Raw genomic sequence first — 20,213 nt, forward strand, 5'->3', positions numbered from 1 at the left:
ACTTTAACATCCTTAGGTAAATTTTGGCAGCTTCGCAACCAATGCCCCTTTCTTTGGCAATATAAACATATGGACCCTTTGATAAAGACACACAGGACTATCACAGACTTAGCTTTTCTCTTTACCATTTGGTCAACCGAATTGACTATGGCCGATCCCTTTCCATTGGGAAGAGAATGCTTTACTGGATTTCCTGTGTCACTATTGTCAATGTCCATCAAGTATTAAGGAAGTTGATCTTAACAAATAGATAAGATCATTAAGGGTCTTGTCATAGTCTGTTTCATAGGTGTCCTAAAGGAACTCACTATGTGACTTAGAAAGTGATTGAACCACCAACTTTCTCAAGACTTTGACACCCAACTCTCCCGGCTTGTCAATATGTGACTACATCTCCAAGATGTGCTCACACCTAGACCTTGCCTTGCCAATAGGGCTTGAGTGACCTTAAACTTTTCAAGAACTTGTGGGTTAGGGAGAATAATTGGAGGAGGAGAAAGAAGTATGATATCCATGGGACATCATCTTCATTAGGAAACCTTGTTTCAAGAGATTTGGGAAGATCATAAGTGTCTAAACCAGACATCTTTTGGGAGATATTCAAGATAGTTGATCTTAAGTCCTTAATATGACACCCAATATGAAATATTAAGGCTAGGACCCAACAAACTATTTTATAACTTAGAAGAGGTATGCCGTAATCCAAGCTATAAAATATTTGAAGGTAGGTGAATGACGATTCACCAATTTCCACCAAGATAAACGAAATGTATTATTAGGTTTTAATTGGTTTTGAAACTCCTAGATCTTTGAGATTCATTGAACTTTTCAAAGGCATGTTTCAATCTCGAGTGTGCCCTCCAAGTTTTGTGACTGGGATGCCGAGGATCACAAAACGAGGTGTGAAGTAACCATGCAAATCACTTGGTACCCTTAATAAATTACCCCTCAATCGATGTGCCGGTTAACCACACACGCTCCATCGATACTATGATAAATATTAAGTCACCCTTTACCTACCTTGTTAAGTCCAAGTTAGTGTGCCGGTTAACCACACACGCTCCACTAACGACTTTGACAAAGTGCAAAGTGTAATTTCATGGATTAGCACCTTATTCACATTTTTCCTAAGTAACTAAGATTGGGTATTATTAAGAGTTTAGTTACTTAGTATTATCATTAATACTTTTAATGAAGGGAGAATTCTAGTCCTGTCAAACCCGTTCGGCTAACGACCCTCCACCAGTCAAGCAAGCGGTGGGTGAGAGTGGACACCCATTAAGTTGCCATTTTATAGGCAACAACCTTATACCCACCTTATAGACCGGCTTCGTGAATGAGGCGTACTAGCGGTAAGACTGACTTTACTCTTATACATATATATATTATTAACTTATAATATTATAAAGTATAAGGGTTGAATTTTAACTTTTAAAATTCTAAGGGCTAACTTGGAATTAAAGTATTCATACTTGAAAACTTTTCAAATTCCAAAACTTGAGGGCAAGTTTTGAAACTATTCAAAACTAATTAATTCCATAACTTATGTGTTTAAAGTAGTTTTAATCCAAAAACTCTTCAAGTTCCATAACTTGAGGACAAGTTATGGAAGACTTTAAACTAATAAAAGAACTAACTTTTCCTTTATTTTATAACTTATGGATTTAATTATGGTTACATATTTTTCTTTTAATGAAGTGACTCTTGAACTTTCATAACTTGAGGACAAGTTATGGAGTCATAAAAAGTTATTCAATGACACAAGACTCTTCATTTTGTAACCATTGCCTACCTTTTATGAATTTTATGAGTCTTTAATGTGACTCTTCATGTAACTTGAGAACAAGTTACACAAACACATTTTATACTCAACTCTTAGATTAAAATGGATTGAAAACAACTATTTCACTCAACATTTCTATTAATCTAAGCAATTCATAAGAACAAGATAATTCAAATCAAACTTTTTCATGTAATTAGTCTAAACCTTAAACTAATACAAAACATGAATCTATTGACAATTATCTTTGAAAATGGATTAGCATGAACATTACCACATCAAAAATAAGTTTATAAGTTCAAAAACAACTTAGGGTAATGTTCCTAGTCCATTTCTAGCCAAAAAACTCGAAAATATGCTGTCTGGGGGTCCAACTCGTCGAGTGCATGAACAAACTCGGCGAGTTGGATCGAATTCATCACTTTTTAGGCATGGACTCGTCGAGTCTCCTGATGGACTCGCCGAGTCTGATGGCCAGACAGCACCAGATTCGTTTTTTTCAGCTTCTATTGCAGGTATAACAAGAAAACAAGCCTAGGCTCTGATACCACTGATGGGTTTTGAGCATTCTAACACTCCTAAGTGTACATGCAACCCTAAATACCTTGGATCTATGTTTTCTCTATTACACATGCAAATAAGAACTTCCAAGGTATTATCCTAATCTAGCATACAAAACAATGACTATAGCAAGATAGAATACATACCTCTTTGGAGAAGAAAGTCTTCATGAAGCTAGAGTGCCTAGTGCCCCAAGTGTGACACCTCAAATGGAATCACAATCATCAAAACACTTGGAATGACTTGAGAGAAAACCCACACTTCATGAAATCGGCTAGCCCTTCTAGTACACCCACTAGTGCCGATTTTGGTGAATAATATGATGCTTATATAGTGTTACAATTAGGGCAAACCCTAATTGTCATGACTTTCCATTTCCTTGGATCCATGGGTACAAATACACCATGGAGCATCCATGGACCATCCTATGGGTTTTAGCCCAACTTGATTATCCATGGAGCATTAGCCCACTATACAAGTATGGATGATTTACACAATCAACCCATATATTTAATTAGTCTTCTTTTGATCACTTAATTAATCCTAGATTAATTCTTGATCAATACTAATTAAATAATCTTATTATTCTTATTATTAATATACTAGAACTTATAATATATTAATAACCATAAGTGTCTTATTTCTCTCATTCAAGTGCATGATGGTATGCAACCCAAATGGACCATGCCGGGTCGGGTCAAGTCTTACTAAATATAGTTATGGACTTAGACATTAATCCAACACTTGTAACATCCCGATTTTCACAACAAAATTTTCAATTTTTAATCCAGATAAAAGAAGCCATTTGTTAAAGTAACATTACAAAAACCATTTGTTCCAAAAGTTAACATTCCAAATCAGAGTATTTTCTTAAGTGTGGAATCACAAAAATACAAATTTGTCGATGTGTGTACACTCATGCCTTCGCCTTCCCATGATCATTTGAAATATCTGAATAACAATATAAAGGGATCCTTTTCATATTAATCCCATAATCTCTAAACTGACTTTGAATCCATACTACTTGAGAAGTACACGAGGCAGCTGTGATATACTCGGCTTCAGCAGTGGATAAGGAGATGCATGTTTGCTTCTTAGATTGCCAACTAACTAGTTCTCCATCCAGAAACTGACATCCCTCAGTTGTAATTTTATGATCAAGACCGCATCTACCAAGATCAGCATCAGAATATGCTTGGACAAAGAATCTGGAGTTAGATGGGTACCATATTCCGAGTGAGGTTGTTCTTTTGAGATATCTGAATATGTTCTTTACAGCTACCATATGTGGTTCACGGGGATTTGTCTGAAACCTAGCGCAATAACAAACTGCAAACATAATATCAGGTTGACTTAATGTTAGAAACATTAAAGATCCAATCACCTTTTGAAATAATGTTAGATTTGCTGTTGGCTTGTCTAAGGATGGAGTAAGCTTCGTTTCAAACGCCATTGGAACCTTGACCTTTGAATCATCCACCATGCCAAAGTTCGCTAGTAAGGTCTCCGTGTAGGCTTCTTGGTTAATAAAAGATTCCCTCTGAACACTGTCAAATGTTTAAACCAAGGAAAAAGTTAATAGGACCCATTGAGCTCATCTCAAATTTAGTTTTCATTAGTTTTTGGAATTCAACTGTTAATCTAGGATTAGTGGATCCGAAAATAATATCATCAACGTAAATTTGGATGATCATTAGATAGTCACCATCTTTCTTATGAAAGAAGGTTAGGTCGACCAATCCTTGTTTATATTTGGATTGTTTCAGAAATCGAGTTAGGGTTTCATACCATGCACGAGGTACTTGTTTCAGACAATACACGACCTTATCCAAAATATAGCAATGATGTGGATATTTTTCATTTACGAAACCTGGTGGCTATTCCACATAGACCGTTTCCTTTAGTTCATCGTTCAGAAACGCACATTTCACGTACATTTGATAGACTTCAAAATTTTGTGTGTTGCATAAGCATAGGAATGGCAACGGGGCGGGTTCGGGGCGGGGCGGCATATCCCATACCCGAACCCGATATTTATATTTGTCCCCGAACCCGACCCGAAACCCGACGGGTTTCTTATTGGGGCGCCCCGTCGGGGCTAAAAATATCCCCGAACCCGACCCGAAACCCGATATAGACCTGAAACCCGACCCGAAAATGGTGGCAGAAAAAATTAGGAAAACTATAATGAAACAATTGAGAAATTAAAACCTTACAAATGCTTAAAATACAAATAAGTTCTTAACATAAGTGAACCAAATAGAAATTACTAAAGTCTAATATCGTAACTAAATTCATCACAATAGTGAGAAATTGGGAATACGTGATGGGATTGAAGGTTAGAGTCTTCGGGTGGCTGAAATGGGTAAGAGGGATGAAATCTCATTATATATATATATATATATATATATATATATATATATATATATATATATATATATAATTTTTCGGGTCGGGGAGGGTCGGGGCATGCATACCCCACTCCCTGACCCGAACCCGAACTAAAAACCCGATAATGACCCGAAACCCGACCCGAAACCCGATAAGAGTGACCCGACCCGCCCCAAAATCTTCGAGGTTCGGGTTTTCTCGTCGGGTTCGGGTTTTTTTGCCATCCCTACATAAGCAAGGAAAATCCGAACAGATTCTAGCCTAGCAACCGGTGCGAATGTTTCTTCATAGTCTATTCCTTCCTCCTGGTAGTATCCTTTCACAACTAATCGTGCTTTTTTCCTAATCACGTTCCCTTCCTTGTCTAACTTATTCTGAAACACCCATTTTAATCCGACCACTAACGCATCCTTCGGAGTTGGGATCAATCTCCATAATTTTTACGCTCAAATTCGTTAAATTCTTCCTGTATAGCTTGCACCCAATTTGCATGATCAAGAGCAATCTTCACAGTTTTAGGCTCTATTTTGGAAATAAAAGAATTAAACATGCAAAATTCTACTTTTGAGAATAATGCAATTTGTTTGTCCTTTTGTTGAGCTCTTGTAAGAACGCCCGAAGATGAGTCTCCAATGACTTGAGATTTTGGATGATCTTTGGTACACTTTGTCATAGGTGGATAGTTCGGATCATATGTTGGATTGATTACAGGAACAACATCCTCATATTCTGATTATACATCATCACCATTCGGAATCGAATCCTCCCCCTGGAAATCTGCATGTGACTATATATCCAGAGTTGGATCCTCCCATTGGAGTGGAATATCAGTATGGACTTTAATATCGGAATGCTCCCCCTGAACATGTTCATTGGTTTTAAAGGTTGAAGTGGAACCCTCCCCCTGAATTGTAGCATTAGTAGGTTGTAGCTAAGGTGGAATTTCAGAAGCCTTCGGAATAATTGGCTCTGTTCCAAGATCTTTAGCAGCCTCGTCAATGATTTTCTTTAACTCGTCTTCCTTTTTATCCTTCGCCATTGATTCTGAAGAAATGGCTTTTTCAGGCTCATCAAAAAAATTCATAAATACCTCATATAAGTTCATAAGAGGAATCGTCTAAGAAGGTGTTGACGAAAAGATTTCCTTAGACTGTCAAACTTCTTTCTGAGTAATTTTCATGTAGTTATCATTAAAGGTCACATAGTAGGTTTCTTCAATCTTTCTTGATTTCTTGTTCAGAACCCTATATGCTTTTGAAGTTAAGGAATAACCCAAAAAAAATTCCTTCGTCAGCCTTCATGTCGAATTTGGTACGAAATTCTTTAGAATTGAAAATGAAGCGCCTGGAGCCAAATACATAAAAGAATTTAACATTAGGATTTCGATTATTCAAGATTTTGTAAGAAGTAATGAGAAATCTTTTGTTTATGAAGGATCGATTCTATGTGAAACAAGAAGTTGCTATTGCGTCAGCCCAGAAGTAGAGTGGAAGATTCACAAATGATAACATCGTTCTTGCAGCTTCACAAAGAGAGAGGTTCCGCCTTTCAACAACACCATTCTGATGTGGAGTGTAGGGTGATGAGAAAATGTAAGCAATTCCTTTTCAGATCAAAAAATCTTCAAACACTTGGTTCTTGAATTCTGAACCGTTGTCACTGTGTAGTTTCCGAACAGACTTTCGTAGTTGTAGTTCAACCTGCTTGATGAATTCAATCAAGTTATGCGTTGCTTTGGATTTCTTTTTAAGAAAAAACACCCACATAAATCTAGAAATCACAAAAATAACTAGAATGTACTTGCTACCACCAATGCTTTCAATGGAAGATGGTCCACATAAATTTATATGCATCAATTCGAGTGGTTCAATAATCTTGGTGTTAATTATTGAAGAGTGACTTTTTCTTCTTTGCTTTCTGAGCTCACATGAAGCACACATATCTTCCTTCTTGGATTTCAGAACAAGTAGACCACGAACCAAATCACCAATTACTAGCTTGTTAATGTCCTTGAAATTCAAATGGGAAAGCCTTCTATGTCATAACCAACTATCATCCGAAGTTGCTTTCGTAAGCAGGCAAACAGATGGTTTCCATTTGATCGAATTCAAGTCTAGTGGATACATCTATCCCTTTCTTTTAAACTTCAAAAGCACTACCTTTGTTTTCTTTCCAATAATCTCAGAACCTTCATCATCGAATGATACCTTTAGACCTGTACCAACAACCAAATGTGAAACACTTATCAAATTGTGTTGTAGTCCTTCAACGTATGCTACCTTCCGAATGGAGAATTTGTCGTCTGTTATCACTATGTAGCCTTTGATTTCACCAATAGAGTTATTTCCATACTTTACTCTTCCACCATCGGATAGTGATCTATATTGTCGCAATTCTTCCCTTTTTCCTGTCATGTGACGTGAACAGCCGTTGTCAATATACCATTCCAAATCAAATCGTTCGTCACACATAGCCTGCAAGAATTAGAGAGATTTAGGAACCCAAATCTTTTGGGTCCTTGTGAGGATTTCTTATCAACGGGAAAGGTTTTAGTTCTATCAACCCAAAAGGATCTTTTTGTCAAAACACAATTCTTCCCTTTCATGATTTTGAAAACTTCTACTTTATCATCACAAAGATTAATTTCAACAGGATTTATTATTCGTTGAATAAACTTTGTGTGTATTAGCCATCTTTTTTGCAAATGCTTTTCCTCCTTTTTCATATTTGCTTTGTATTCCTCAAGAGTTATCTCTGGTTCCGAAACAATTTTACCTTTGCCCTTAACATCTTTTGACTTGATGTCAAGTTTTGAAGATTGAGATTTAGGAGAAAAAGTTGTGTTTGGCTTCTCAATTGGTTTTGAAACCTTTGATTTTGAAATCTGTGGTGTTGAAATTTGAGGTTTTGAAAAAGTTTTCGATTGTGATTTGGGAATTGGAGAAGAATTCATATTTTGATTTGAAACTCTTCCTGAATTAGCAAAACTTTGATTTGAATTTTTATTTTTCCAAAAACGCTTTCTTTCTTTCAGATTTTTCCTATATCTAGCGTTCAACATTCTTTTCTTAGCAATCAACTATTCAACTAATTTGTGAATGTTAGCTTTCGTTTTTCCTTTCTAAATGGCATTTCATGCTATTCCGAAGAGGTTTCAGTGGAAACATCTTTTGTGCCACTCGGCCCTGCCTGATCGAAACGAAAGTCAACACGATTCAGGGGTTCCAAAACATATTTCCCTTTTGGTTTTCCAAAAGGTCAATTCCGGAAAACCATTTGTTTCATCTTCATTGTCGATTGGCTAGGACCAGAAGAATTCATCACGGCCATTACCGTTGTCGTTATTAACCAGGAACGTTAATTCTAAAGTAACAGTTTTGTCCAGTCTTTTTGTTACAAACACTTGATTTGGTACATTTTGAACCTTTGGAAAAAAAACAATTGCTTTTTCATTTAAAACTTTTGAACTTTTGTTTTCAGAAATTCTAACAAATTCAATTGAGTTTTCAGATATTAAATTTTTCTTAGGTTCGTCAAAATTATGTACAAAAGCTGAACAGTCAACTTCATCCTCTACAGAAATCTCACTCATTTCACTTTCATCGAAATGAGAAATATCCTCATGTTTAGGAGTATTTTCCGAATTCAACTTCTTGCATAATAAGTCATACTCTTGCATGGACGTCAATTTGATTTCTTCCTTATCTTTTTCAGTTAAAATATCTTTCAACATCATCTTGTGTTCTTTGGACTTAATGTATTCTTCTATTTTCTCAAGTCCAATACGATAAGAATCAGAAACATCGTCAGAAGAAACAATAGATTCACACTTATAACAATCAGCATCAATTTCATCCTCTTTTAACTCAAGAAAGGGTGAAATCATTTTGTGCAATCCCTTTTCTTATTTCACAATCCAAGTGTAATTGAGTAATATTGAAATATAAACGCTTAGCAATTAAACAAAAAATGTTCCTTTGTTTCAAAAGTTCACAACTATCTTTCTTAAGGTAAATAACATCATCTCTTCTCCTAGTAAGTTCTAATTCCAAAGCTTCAATTTTTAATTTCCTATCTTCACTTTTAAATGTTGCCCTGTTGAGTTGATCAGTCAGATTAGTATTACTTAGACTAGTTTGTTTTAGACTATCACTAAAATTAGAGACAGTATATTTTAGGTCGTCTAGTTCAGAATCAAAACATGAAACAAGAATGTTAAGAGATAAAAGTATTGAATGTACCTTGTCAACCACCATCTTGCATTCCTTTACTTGCTCGGAAACGGTCTTCGCAGCAAAGCAGCTTTTGGAAGCTCGACCACTATCAGTAGCGTATCCCCTCTATTCCAAAGCTCTGTTCTAAACCATCAAACATCTACCTTCATAACTATTCACTTCTGAATTTGCAACTAAACACCCACCATGTGTGGGTTTCCTGACTTCATCGTCTTCAGAGTTTGTAGACCAAACTTCAAATCTTCCCTCATCGCCACTTCCTTCCTGTACGATCAACACTGGCTTTGCATTCGATGTTTTCTTTTTCCAAAGCTCCTCTATCTTCCGAAGATAGTAGTAGGGATGAGTAAAAGGACCGAACCTGCCCGAACCGTACCGGACCCGGGAACCGGCTTCGGCCAAAATCAAGAACCGACCGGCTCGGCAGTTCTACCGGTTCCCAGTTCCTACCGGTTATTGTCGCGTCTTCAAATGTTGGAACCGGTCCTCAAAAAATAGCATCATACAGTTTCGGCTTTTGCCGGTTCTACCGGTTTTTTTTGCGGTTCTACCGGTTATGGTTCCTACCGGTTCCCAGTTCCAAAAATCCACAAAAATAACGTCCCGGTCCTGGCCCGACCGGTTCTATCGGGTTCCGGTTCCGGTGCCGGTTCCGGACTGTTCCCCGGTCCATATGCTCATCCCTAGATAGTAGGCTTCATCCTTTTCAGATTCACTCTTCTTATTTCTTTTCCTTAACATACACTCTTTTGCAAAGTAATTCTTGTCATGACAGTAATTGCAATCATATCCTGAATCACCCAACATCTTCTTTTCCTTTTTGTCCTCATCATTAGCTAGATTCTAGAAGCTATCATCTCTAGGCTTTTCCGAACTGAAGTTGCCTTGCTTGTTTTTATTTCTGAATCTAGAGTAGTTCTTCTTAAAGAACTTCTTAGGATTGGACACCATAAGACCATATTCTTAATTTTTAGATCTCGCTCTCCGAAATCCCTGATTCGGACTCTTCTTCTGCAACCTTCTTTCCATTTGCAACCAAGGCTAACGATCCCATACTCGATACTATCTTTGCATCTTTTGTCACTTCATCTTCATTTGACTTCAGAATTCCTACTAGTTTCTCCAAGGTGTAGCTTTTAAACTATTCATGAGCCTTGACGGTGGAAACAACTTCCTTCCATTCAGGTCTTAGACCATTCATAAACGTGACCTTTTATTCAATGATTTCATGCTTGAGATTGTTTTTGATCATTCTACTCAACAAATAGTTGAAATGATTGAACGTATTATCTAGTGTCTCATCGCATTTCTACACAAATGCTTCAAACTCCGACAAGAGCAATGTTTGCACAAAGTGTTCCAGATCAGCATCACTTGAATAGAACTCCTTCAGCCTATCCCATATTTCTTTTGTAGTACTACAACCGCTCACAAGATGAAACGTATCTGGAGGAAGAGTGAAACTAACAATTCTCATAGCTTTTATGTTAGCCATAAATTTATTCTTCTCATCGGTTTCAACATCTTCATGTTCAAGAAGGAGTTTATTATATTCAGCTAAGGTTTTGATCTTCTATTTTGTACCAGAAAACATGAATGTTTCCTCCGTTATTGCATGCCATATTGTGGCTCCATGTTATTCGATTCCAAGAACATAGTCTTCGAAGTGCAATGCCCAGACTTCATAGTCTTGAGGAAAAAGTATTGGAATCCTAGTTGTGGATCCAATACTGCTATAGAGATTGAACGAAACAACATGTGGATCTTCGTTGTCCATCTTAACAAGAATTCACAAGAACGAAAATAGAATTAGATGTTTAAAAACACAAAACGAGTTCAAGGGTAAAACTTGAGATCTAGGTCAGTAATCAGCAATCGATTGAGATGATCAAGACAACAAGAACATATCTAAGTTGAACGTAAAACCATAGCAAAACTCGAAAGGAGAGAAGCGAATTAATTACACTATCTCTCACTCTGATACCAATTGAGAAAACAATAAATAAGACTGTTTGATTCTATAAAAGAATGTGAATGAAGACAAGAACAATGAAGATCAAACGTATGCCGAATGCTTATACTAATAAACATTAGAAGAGGTCAATGTGAACTTCTCTATGAACACTTACAACGGCAATAAGGGTTTTACAAGCGTTAACCCTAATAATGCATGCATGAACTCTATATATAGGCTAGACTATTAAATTAAAACTGAGAATGGACAGGCCCCATTCTAGAATAAATAAACCTATACAAGTACATAATTGACACAACACAAATAAGCCCAACACTTGACCTCAATAAGGAGCATGTAACCACAATCCAGAAGTTACCCAGGTCACTTAAATGGTCCATGAGTTGCTCAACTCTAAGGCTATCTAAGAAAAGGGACTCAAAACCACCCAAAAGGTGCATAATCTTAGATCTAGAAAAGCAAAGGTAACGGTTTAAACTTTATACCTCCAATGACTCATAAATTTGAAGTAGATGATGGATGTAAGCTAGCTCATTGCTTCCTTGCACCAAATGATGTTCCTTCTTCTCCTTTAAGCTTCACAAAATCAAGAGAACAAGCTCAAAAACCAAGTATAGAGGCTAGGGTTTGGGAGGGTAACGTATTTAGTGGATGGAGGCTTCCAAATGAGGCAACCTTATGAGTTAGATCCTTTAAATAGGGCTCAAAACACGGGGTTTAGGGTTTTGAACCCCAGCCATCACCACGTCGTGGTCCCTTAAAGGATGCGGCCATTTAAATGGCGTGGCAACTCCATGGTGATCCTCCATCACCATGTTGTGGTCAATCCAAAACCCCAAAAACTTCAAGATTTCAATAAAATTAACCCAAAAGAATAATGCTCAAAAAGTGGATGTCACATTCATACAACCATGTCATCTCGACACCTACCACTTAATCGACTTATGTCGGCTCATCTTAACAAAATATTAGAGAATCGACCTTATATTCATCACTGTTAATCGATGGGGCATCAAAAAGATATTATCTATTATTTGATATTTAAATGGAGACTGAAATAATTGAAATCGATTAAGAGACATTTGTTTTGGCATGGAAGAACCAACACCGTTTGTTGAAGTCACAAACGATGGAAATTGGCAGAAAACGATGATCATTGAGCTCGAAGCAATTAAGAAAAATGGTATGTGGAAATTGACATCCCTCCCATATAAGAAACAAATTTATTGGTCTGAAATGGGTGTATAATCTAAATAAGGATACAAATGGAAGGTTCATTAAACACAAAAAAGGCTTGTCACTAAAGTATATGTGTTGAGGTCTGGCGTTGAATACGAAAATGTGTTTTTCCAGGTAGACTGAATCGAAACTATACATTCATTATTTGTTATTGTATCCAAGCAAGGATGACATACACATCTCTTGACTTAAAATCGGCCTTTCTTAACGATGAGCTCGAAGAAGAGGTATACTTTTCACTACCGGAGGGTTTTGTTAAGGAACAACAACGAGTGAAAGGCATCATTTATAAAGCACTTTATGGATTACACCAAATGCCTAGAGAATGAAACGCAAGAATAACTACACCAAATGCCTAGAGAATGAAACGCAAGGATAACTATGTATTTTAAGGGGATTGGTATTATTTTATGTTATCAATAACATGTCAACAAAAGACGAGATGTGGGGGTAGGTCCTAGTGGTTGGAGTTTATATCTATGACATGATTGTGGTAGGTACAAACATTTCAAAACTAATGAATTTCAAACAATATATGAGTGTTGAGTTTGATATGAGCAATCTTTGGTTATTTTTTACTAAATAGGAAATAAAGTAAGTTACAAACAATGACGAATTCATTTAAATACAACAATCAATGTTAAACGGATGATTGAAAGATCAAGTGTAAATCAACCAAATATCTAATAAAGGTGAAGTAGAATGTGAGAATGGATGCGTAATTAGGGAGACCCATTGACTCAATGAGCTATAGAAGTGTTATTAGGAGTTAAATATATCTTGCACATATAAGATCTAATTTTATGTATGTAGTTGGCATAACAAGCATACAAATGGAGAAGCCTACACAAAAACATCAACAAATTGCAAAGCACACACTTGTATGTGTGAAGGGTACTATTGATCGATTTAGGGTTGGTTTGTGAGAAGGATGAAAATACCATGATTTATTGGGGTAGACTAATATTAACTTAAGACATGATATGGATGATTGCAAAACGTGAAGGTATGAATTTATGTGTTAATTGGAAGATGGTCAATTAGGGTTCCCCAAAGCAATAAAACAAAATGTAGCAGTTTCAAACTGTGAATATGAGTTTAGGTGTGTCACAACGGCTGCATGCCAAGGTATTTTGTTTTCGGCCGGTCTTTTTGAGATTACCAAATGCAAACCATGTCTTTTCTGACTTTATGTAGAAAACAAGTTCAATATAGCTTTGATGAAAAACTCGGTCTTCTATGGAAGGAGTATGCACATTGACATTTGTTTCTGTTTCATATACGAATGTACTGAAAAAGGATAAGTATCAATTAATTATGTGTGTTCCGAAGAACAATGAGCATCTATCTTTACTAAGGTACATCCTAAACTGAATTTTATCAATATATGTGGATTGTTAGGGTGATAAAGAACTTGATTGAACAATTTAGATTAAAGGGAAATGTTGGAGTTCATCTAACTTGATCAAATCACATGCTTTTTTAATAATTTGTTTAAGTTGTTTTCTTTTAATTAATTAATTAGTTTGTCAATTTTTTGTTTGAATCTGTAAACAAGTCATGTTACTTATTTAATAAGTAGAGTTTTCATAGTTTTACGATGTTTAGTTATCAGTTAGGTATTCCATAATACATTAAATTTCATAAAATAAAATGAATTACCATCTCATCTTTCTATATTCTATACAACTCTATCAATTTTTTTCCTATGATGCATTGACCGTTAAAAAGTTTAATAGACTATTACAAAAGCTAATTTATATTATTTATTTAAGACTTAGAAAACTTTTATTTTTTCCATTGAACTACAAATCCAATAAATGTCCTGGTTGTATCTCACAATGTTAGAGTTTCATCTATTGACACTAATAGAGAAATCACTTAATAGTGTGGTTAATTAGTGAGGGTATGAAACCACACAAACACTCCTATTTAGTGGTACAGGTATGAAGTCGCACCAAAAAAAATTGTGTTTTAAACAAATATTGCAAAAGGTTGAACAAACACCGAAATAAGATGCATAAGAATGAATAAATTCATCTAAAAAACCTAAATCATAAGTCCAAAAAAACTAAACAATACTTACAAAAAAATCATAAAAACCTTGTATGCAAAGTCTAAATACTTAAAACTGAACATTAATGATCTAAAAACTTATTCCATTAATACTTACGAGAATCCAAGTAATGGACGAAATCATGACCTTTAACATACTCGGAATGGAATAAGTACAAGGGAAATGGATTGGAAGGTTGGGGGAATGAACTGTTTCTCCTTTTTTATGTTATAACTCTATGGAAAGTCAGTTTCGTTTTCTAATGTTCTTGTTTTTTATGGTTCCTTTTCTTTCCACTCATAGCTGTTTGTAGGGTTGACAAATCGGGTCATTGTGTCGTGTTTTTGTCTGACACGACACGACACGACACAACAATGTTTTTTGTAACACGAATACGACACGACACGATGTCGTGTTTTTTTTAACCAACACGAAAACGAACCGATTAAAAAACGACAAACACAGCACGACACGGCAAAGATAACATAATAAAAAATTAGTTTGTTTAATTAATATTTAATCATACATAACACGACAAAAACGACAAACACGAAAAATATGACTGAAAAACTCTAAATCGTGTTAATTTCGTGTCGAATTTTGAACACGAACACGACACGACATCGTGTTTTTTATACTTGACACGAACACGACACGAACACGACACGAACATAAATTCGAATTTCAGTTCCGTCCCAATTTCGTTTCGTACCGTATATTTTTGTCGTGTCGTGTCATCAATTGTCACCCCTAGCTGCTTGTACTCTTTGAGTTTTTTACTAATAATATTATTTGTTTCCTCGCACCAGATGCGGTAGAGCTTCTTAAAAGAGTACAACGAATCATGCATAGCAATGTTATATCCCCTAGATCTTCGGACGTAGTCTTTAAAGAATTAGTTTTACCATTCAAAAAGGTTTAACGGCACAGCTTATTGTCCGTTTGTCATCTCACTTATTGTACGATGACAATTGAACTTGTTGTTTAATTTATCGGATTGGCTGAATCGAATACCTTTTTGACTTTCACAAAAAAAATAAATAAATAAATAAAATAAAATAATAAAAACCTGATTCTTAAAGTTTTTCATCCCTTTAACTATTTTTTGTTTCAATTACACATCATTGATCATATAAACACCGTCACTTATAAAACATCAATCTCACGTAAATATAAAATTTTACCTTTACTTTTATATTTATAATTAAATTCTTTATTCACAATACTTTATTAGTTGGGTCTCACACTACAACAAAATGAATAAAAATTATCAAAGACCATATGAAGCCTTGGAATGTTGCATTATGGAGTTCAAACACTTTACCGAGTGCCACCTTAAATATTGTTTCCTTAAGCCAAAAGAAACATTTTTTTTCCGAATATTCAACGCAATATTCAATGGTTTTTGGAAGTGTTGTATGTCCTTAAAATGCAAGACTTTTTAAGTAGACTTTTGACAATAGGTGCAACCCTTTTCAATTACGTACTCGATCCCACTTTTACTTATCAAGTGCAATACTTTTATTTTTTCTATTATACAAGTTCGACACTTTTATCGATTATTACAACACTTTATCAATACTGCAACATATAACTTTTACAGACAAAAACATTCGTTACAACAAAGCTATATTAATAAATTAACCGACAAAAACATGTTACAACGAAACTATATTAATAAATTAACTCTACACAATAATGTTATTCTAAAATCCTTTCTATACACTAGAGAGTCCAATTCAAATAGAAAAAGAGTTTCAATATATAAGAAAGTTTTACATATTATACCAAATTAGGAAAATGCAAAAATAAATAAATAAACACATTAGTAAAACCCTAAATAAAAATCCTATCAATCACAAATAACATTAACACAAGAGCATGGTGTCACTCATATTAATAATAAAAGTTGTACATTTCCTAGAATTTGTGGATTAAAGTTGATGTTTTATTGTTCCTACATAAGTTCATGGCTAAATAAGATGTTCAAAGACCTCAAATCGTCATGTCTTCATGTGCATAGCAAAACAAAGAAAATATTTATTTCATGAAGAACAAAACTTAGATGATCATACTTTTACAAAATTAATAAAAATAACCTAATACAACAAACTTATTTAACCAGGATCTTATGCAAGATACATAGTCAAAGAAGCCAAACTATACAAATCAAGGTGCTCTATTATGGGAATCAAACAACAATCTAAACTACTAGAACACAAGTTCAAAGAGATGTAAGGAAAGCCACAAATGAAAGAGATTAGTGTTTATGATGTAACAAAACTATTCTAATGAGATATTTTCTCGTCTACTATTCTATTATTAATAGTTAGTGGAACATCCTAAATTTCAACCTAAAATTTTTCTTTAAAAAATATAACTAAAACAACCATTTTTATAAAAGATAGAAATACCAATAGTCTACGACTATCACAAAAACGAAGTCATGAAATAGTATATCATGATCATAAAATCAACAGAAGATTAAAATCATAAATCATCATCGATGCAAATGCATTACAGTTATGTTGGGCCCTTTCCACGATTAGAAGAACAACCTGAAAAACATTTAACACTAAAACGTAAGTATAAAGATTAGTGAGTTCCCCAAAATATCACATATATCACTTTAATAACTATATATATCATCACAATGGGTCTGTGAGCTTTCGTCATCATCCCTCGAACCTATAGGCTCATACATAAAATAGATCTAATATTGATATAATAATATAGTGAGAACACTCACCTGAATTTGAAGAGTAGAATCACACACTCATACGAGTCCTCTGAGGATCAGCCAACACAAACTACCAAAATCAAGCAGAACTTAAATCTCTGTTGACAACTCATTCCTTAAAGTTTGACCAAAAGTCAAACTATTAAAAAATTCAACGGTCAATTGGTTAAAGTCAACGGTCAACAAGCTACGACTTGGTTGTGTCGTGATCACAAGGCGAAAAATCAATTTTGAACCTAGTCTAACACTTGTGTCGCAACCTATCCTTAGTCTTATCGCGCTTTTTGAGGCAGATTCCTTTTTCCCATTAAGCACTTAATTTATTTAGATCAAGGCTTAAACGTTTAGATCTAAATCTCTTTGGGGAGTTAATGGATAACATTTCCAACTTTATTCAGATATATAACCCAATCTCTGACCTTAACTCATAAATGTCCAAAAATTGAATTAAATCCTTTGCATGGAAAACAAGAAGCTCAAACATTCACTCCAAAGGCTCTAAACAAGTCCAGAAAGCACCTAAAGTCAAACAAATGGTCCGGAGATCTACAAACTCCAAAAACCAATGTTTTAAAACCCGAGTCGACTTAGCCAGTTCAACCGGTTGGACCGTGACCCAGGGTAGAAGGCGTGTCAATTGAGAAAGGTTTTTTGTAAAATTATGGACCGGATCGAACCGGTCGGGTTTCCCCTAAACCACGGTTCGACCACTTATGTTAAACCGGTTAAAACCGGATTGACCCGTTTTAATAGAGTTTGGATAGTTGGATACAAGTAGTGAATGCCAAAACAACGAGTTGTTTGCGGTTTCTTCAATGTTTTTCAATGTTTAAACTTTGTGGACATCAAATTATTAGTTTTATATGTTCATGCATTATGCACGAAAGTAAAAGTATATAAAAATAGAAAAAGATCATAAACCGGGTTGACCCGGTTGAACCGGTCATTACACCGGGTCAACTAAAAACCCAGGTTTTAAAACATTGCCAAAAACTCCATAAAAAGGGACCGAAGGAGATCAAAATCTCTTCACAAGTCTAGATCCAAGCATGAAACTGAATAAATTATGGAACTTTAAGATTTACAATGCAAATAGAAGGTCTAAAAGGTGGAAACTTCAACTATAAATCACTTATCCAAGCACCACAAGCTTTCTTCTTCTTCAAGAATATCGCAAACACACCAAAAATCTTTCAAAGGAATAAAGGGAGGCTAAGGTTACGTTCTGAAGATGGAGACTAGTTCTAAGAGAGAACTCTAAAATGTTAGTGTATTTATATAGGGCTTAAGGTCTGAGACTTAGGGTTTTGGGTTGTAGTGGCTCCACGTTATGAGAAATACATGTTCACGCCGTTACTTATCGATGTAACACGTGTCACGACATTCAGAAGTCATGCCACACTTAGCCAAAAACCCTATTTCTCAATCATATTTTAAATCAACATGAAATCAGCTCATGCCCGGAAATGGATATTACAGTTATCAACTTTCATAAAGCTCCCTGCACGTCCAAACATGTCACTTTGGCCTTTTACAACAATTCCAAAATATCTTAAATATCAATCAGTTATATTGTTAATACTAAAAGTTCATAACTCTCAACCTAAACTTGGAAGACATTGTACAAACCTAACTTTTCACTTAGAAAATTGTGTTAATATGCACCAGGAGACTTGGTAAGTATATCAATATTATGAAAACAATCAACTTTATAAACCTTTATTACCCTTTAGTACGCTCAAGTGTATACACATACTGACATATCATTCATTATGGTGACACGTTGGACATATATCTAACCAATTCAGGTATAGATTATTGGATAGCATTAAAAGCATTTTAAGATATCTATATAGGATAAATTGACTATATGCTCACATATAGGAAATCAAATATTTTGGGGATCATCAATATTCGGATTATAATTTACCGATCTACATTGGGCTATATTTATCTTCTAGCAGGATAAGCCATTTTATAAAATAGACCTTGGTAGCTTATTCCATTATGATAGCATAACTTGTAGCATGTTATGAAGCATAGAATCATTAATATGGTTGTATAATTTTATCACGAAGGTACACACTATTTGTATTAAAAGACAACAAGTTTATATTCCAACACAACATAATTTCGACTAAGTCAAAGCATTTGGACATGAAGTTTTTGTCTATTAAATAAACAGGCTAACATAGAAAAATATTTATAAAGCATATCATGACAAACTCTATGATACAATCCGCTCACAAAGCGATTACCTTCCAAGGTCTTTCATGAGCATAGTATACATGTGTGTGATATTTTTTTTAATGGTTGTTTAATTGATGTTTTTAGTTTTGATTTAGAAAAATTATGTTTTTTATGTAAAAATTAAGGATTCGGTTGATTTTATTATTAATTATATTTATTTGAAGTTTGTTCTCGCTTCGAGTTAAATTAAGGAAACACACATGAAATCTTTTTTGATTTAAAAGCTACACGTTCCTGTTTAATCAATGTCGTTTAATTACACTTTTATGTATGACTATTGGTGTGTTTAGTTACGTAAATTGCAACAAAAACTGTTTTGATCCTATACTATTAATTATGATTAATAGACAAGATTGTTTAAGAATATAATTGTTCTGATAACATATATTAAAGTGCATATATTGTTATGGTTATGTTCGGGTTTACTATGGAAATTATTTAAAATTGTTGATAAATTGATTTTATTTGTAAATAAAGATAAACATTTGCCATATTTTATCTAGTGGATTGAGTTCCTGGATTGATTCAAGATCTTCTATAAATCTAATATCTCACGGTATATATCCAAACTATATAAACATGTGATGGGAATATATCTACCTTAATAAATAAGAATAATTTTGTCACATGTCCTTTTCTCATTCAATTTGCCACATGTCATTTTGTCATAATTTAAAGATATATTTATTTTCCACTTGTCATTTATTTCATTTTTCATATCTAATATATTATTAATTAGTTTCCATAAATTAAACCTGATATTAATTTTAAATTTTAAATTTTAAATTTCAATTTCAATTTCAAATAAATTTACACTTTAAACCTTTGTTTTTAACATTTTGTTATAATTAACATGTTTAGTATACGGGTCTGATAACTAAACAATAATTTTAATTTATTTATTTTTTTCATGTTTTTTTCTCATAATTTTTATTTATTTCAAATTTCGAATTCAAATAAACTTCTTATTTAATCGTTTTTATTTA

At 34.4% G+C, this 20,213-nt stretch overlaps 1 protein-coding gene across 1 annotated transcript; it reads right to left on the minus strand.

Annotated features, from left to right (window-relative positions):
• Positions 1–3,257: 3,257 nt before the first annotated feature.
• On the minus strand, positions 3,258–3,824 carry LOC122194865 (secreted RxLR effector protein 161-like). Its single transcript, XM_042896154.1, has one exon. It carries the CDS (start codon positions 3,822–3,824, stop codon positions 3,258–3,260), a length of 567 nt encoding a protein of 188 aa, XP_042752088.1.
• Between the last annotated feature and the right edge of the window lie 16,389 nt (positions 3,825–20,213).

This window comes from Lactuca sativa, chromosome 6, assembly GCF_002870075.4.
Source record: "Lactuca sativa cultivar Salinas chromosome 6, Lsat_Salinas_v11, whole genome shotgun sequence".
Taxonomy (NCBI): domain Eukaryota; kingdom Viridiplantae; phylum Streptophyta; class Magnoliopsida; order Asterales; family Asteraceae; genus Lactuca; species Lactuca sativa.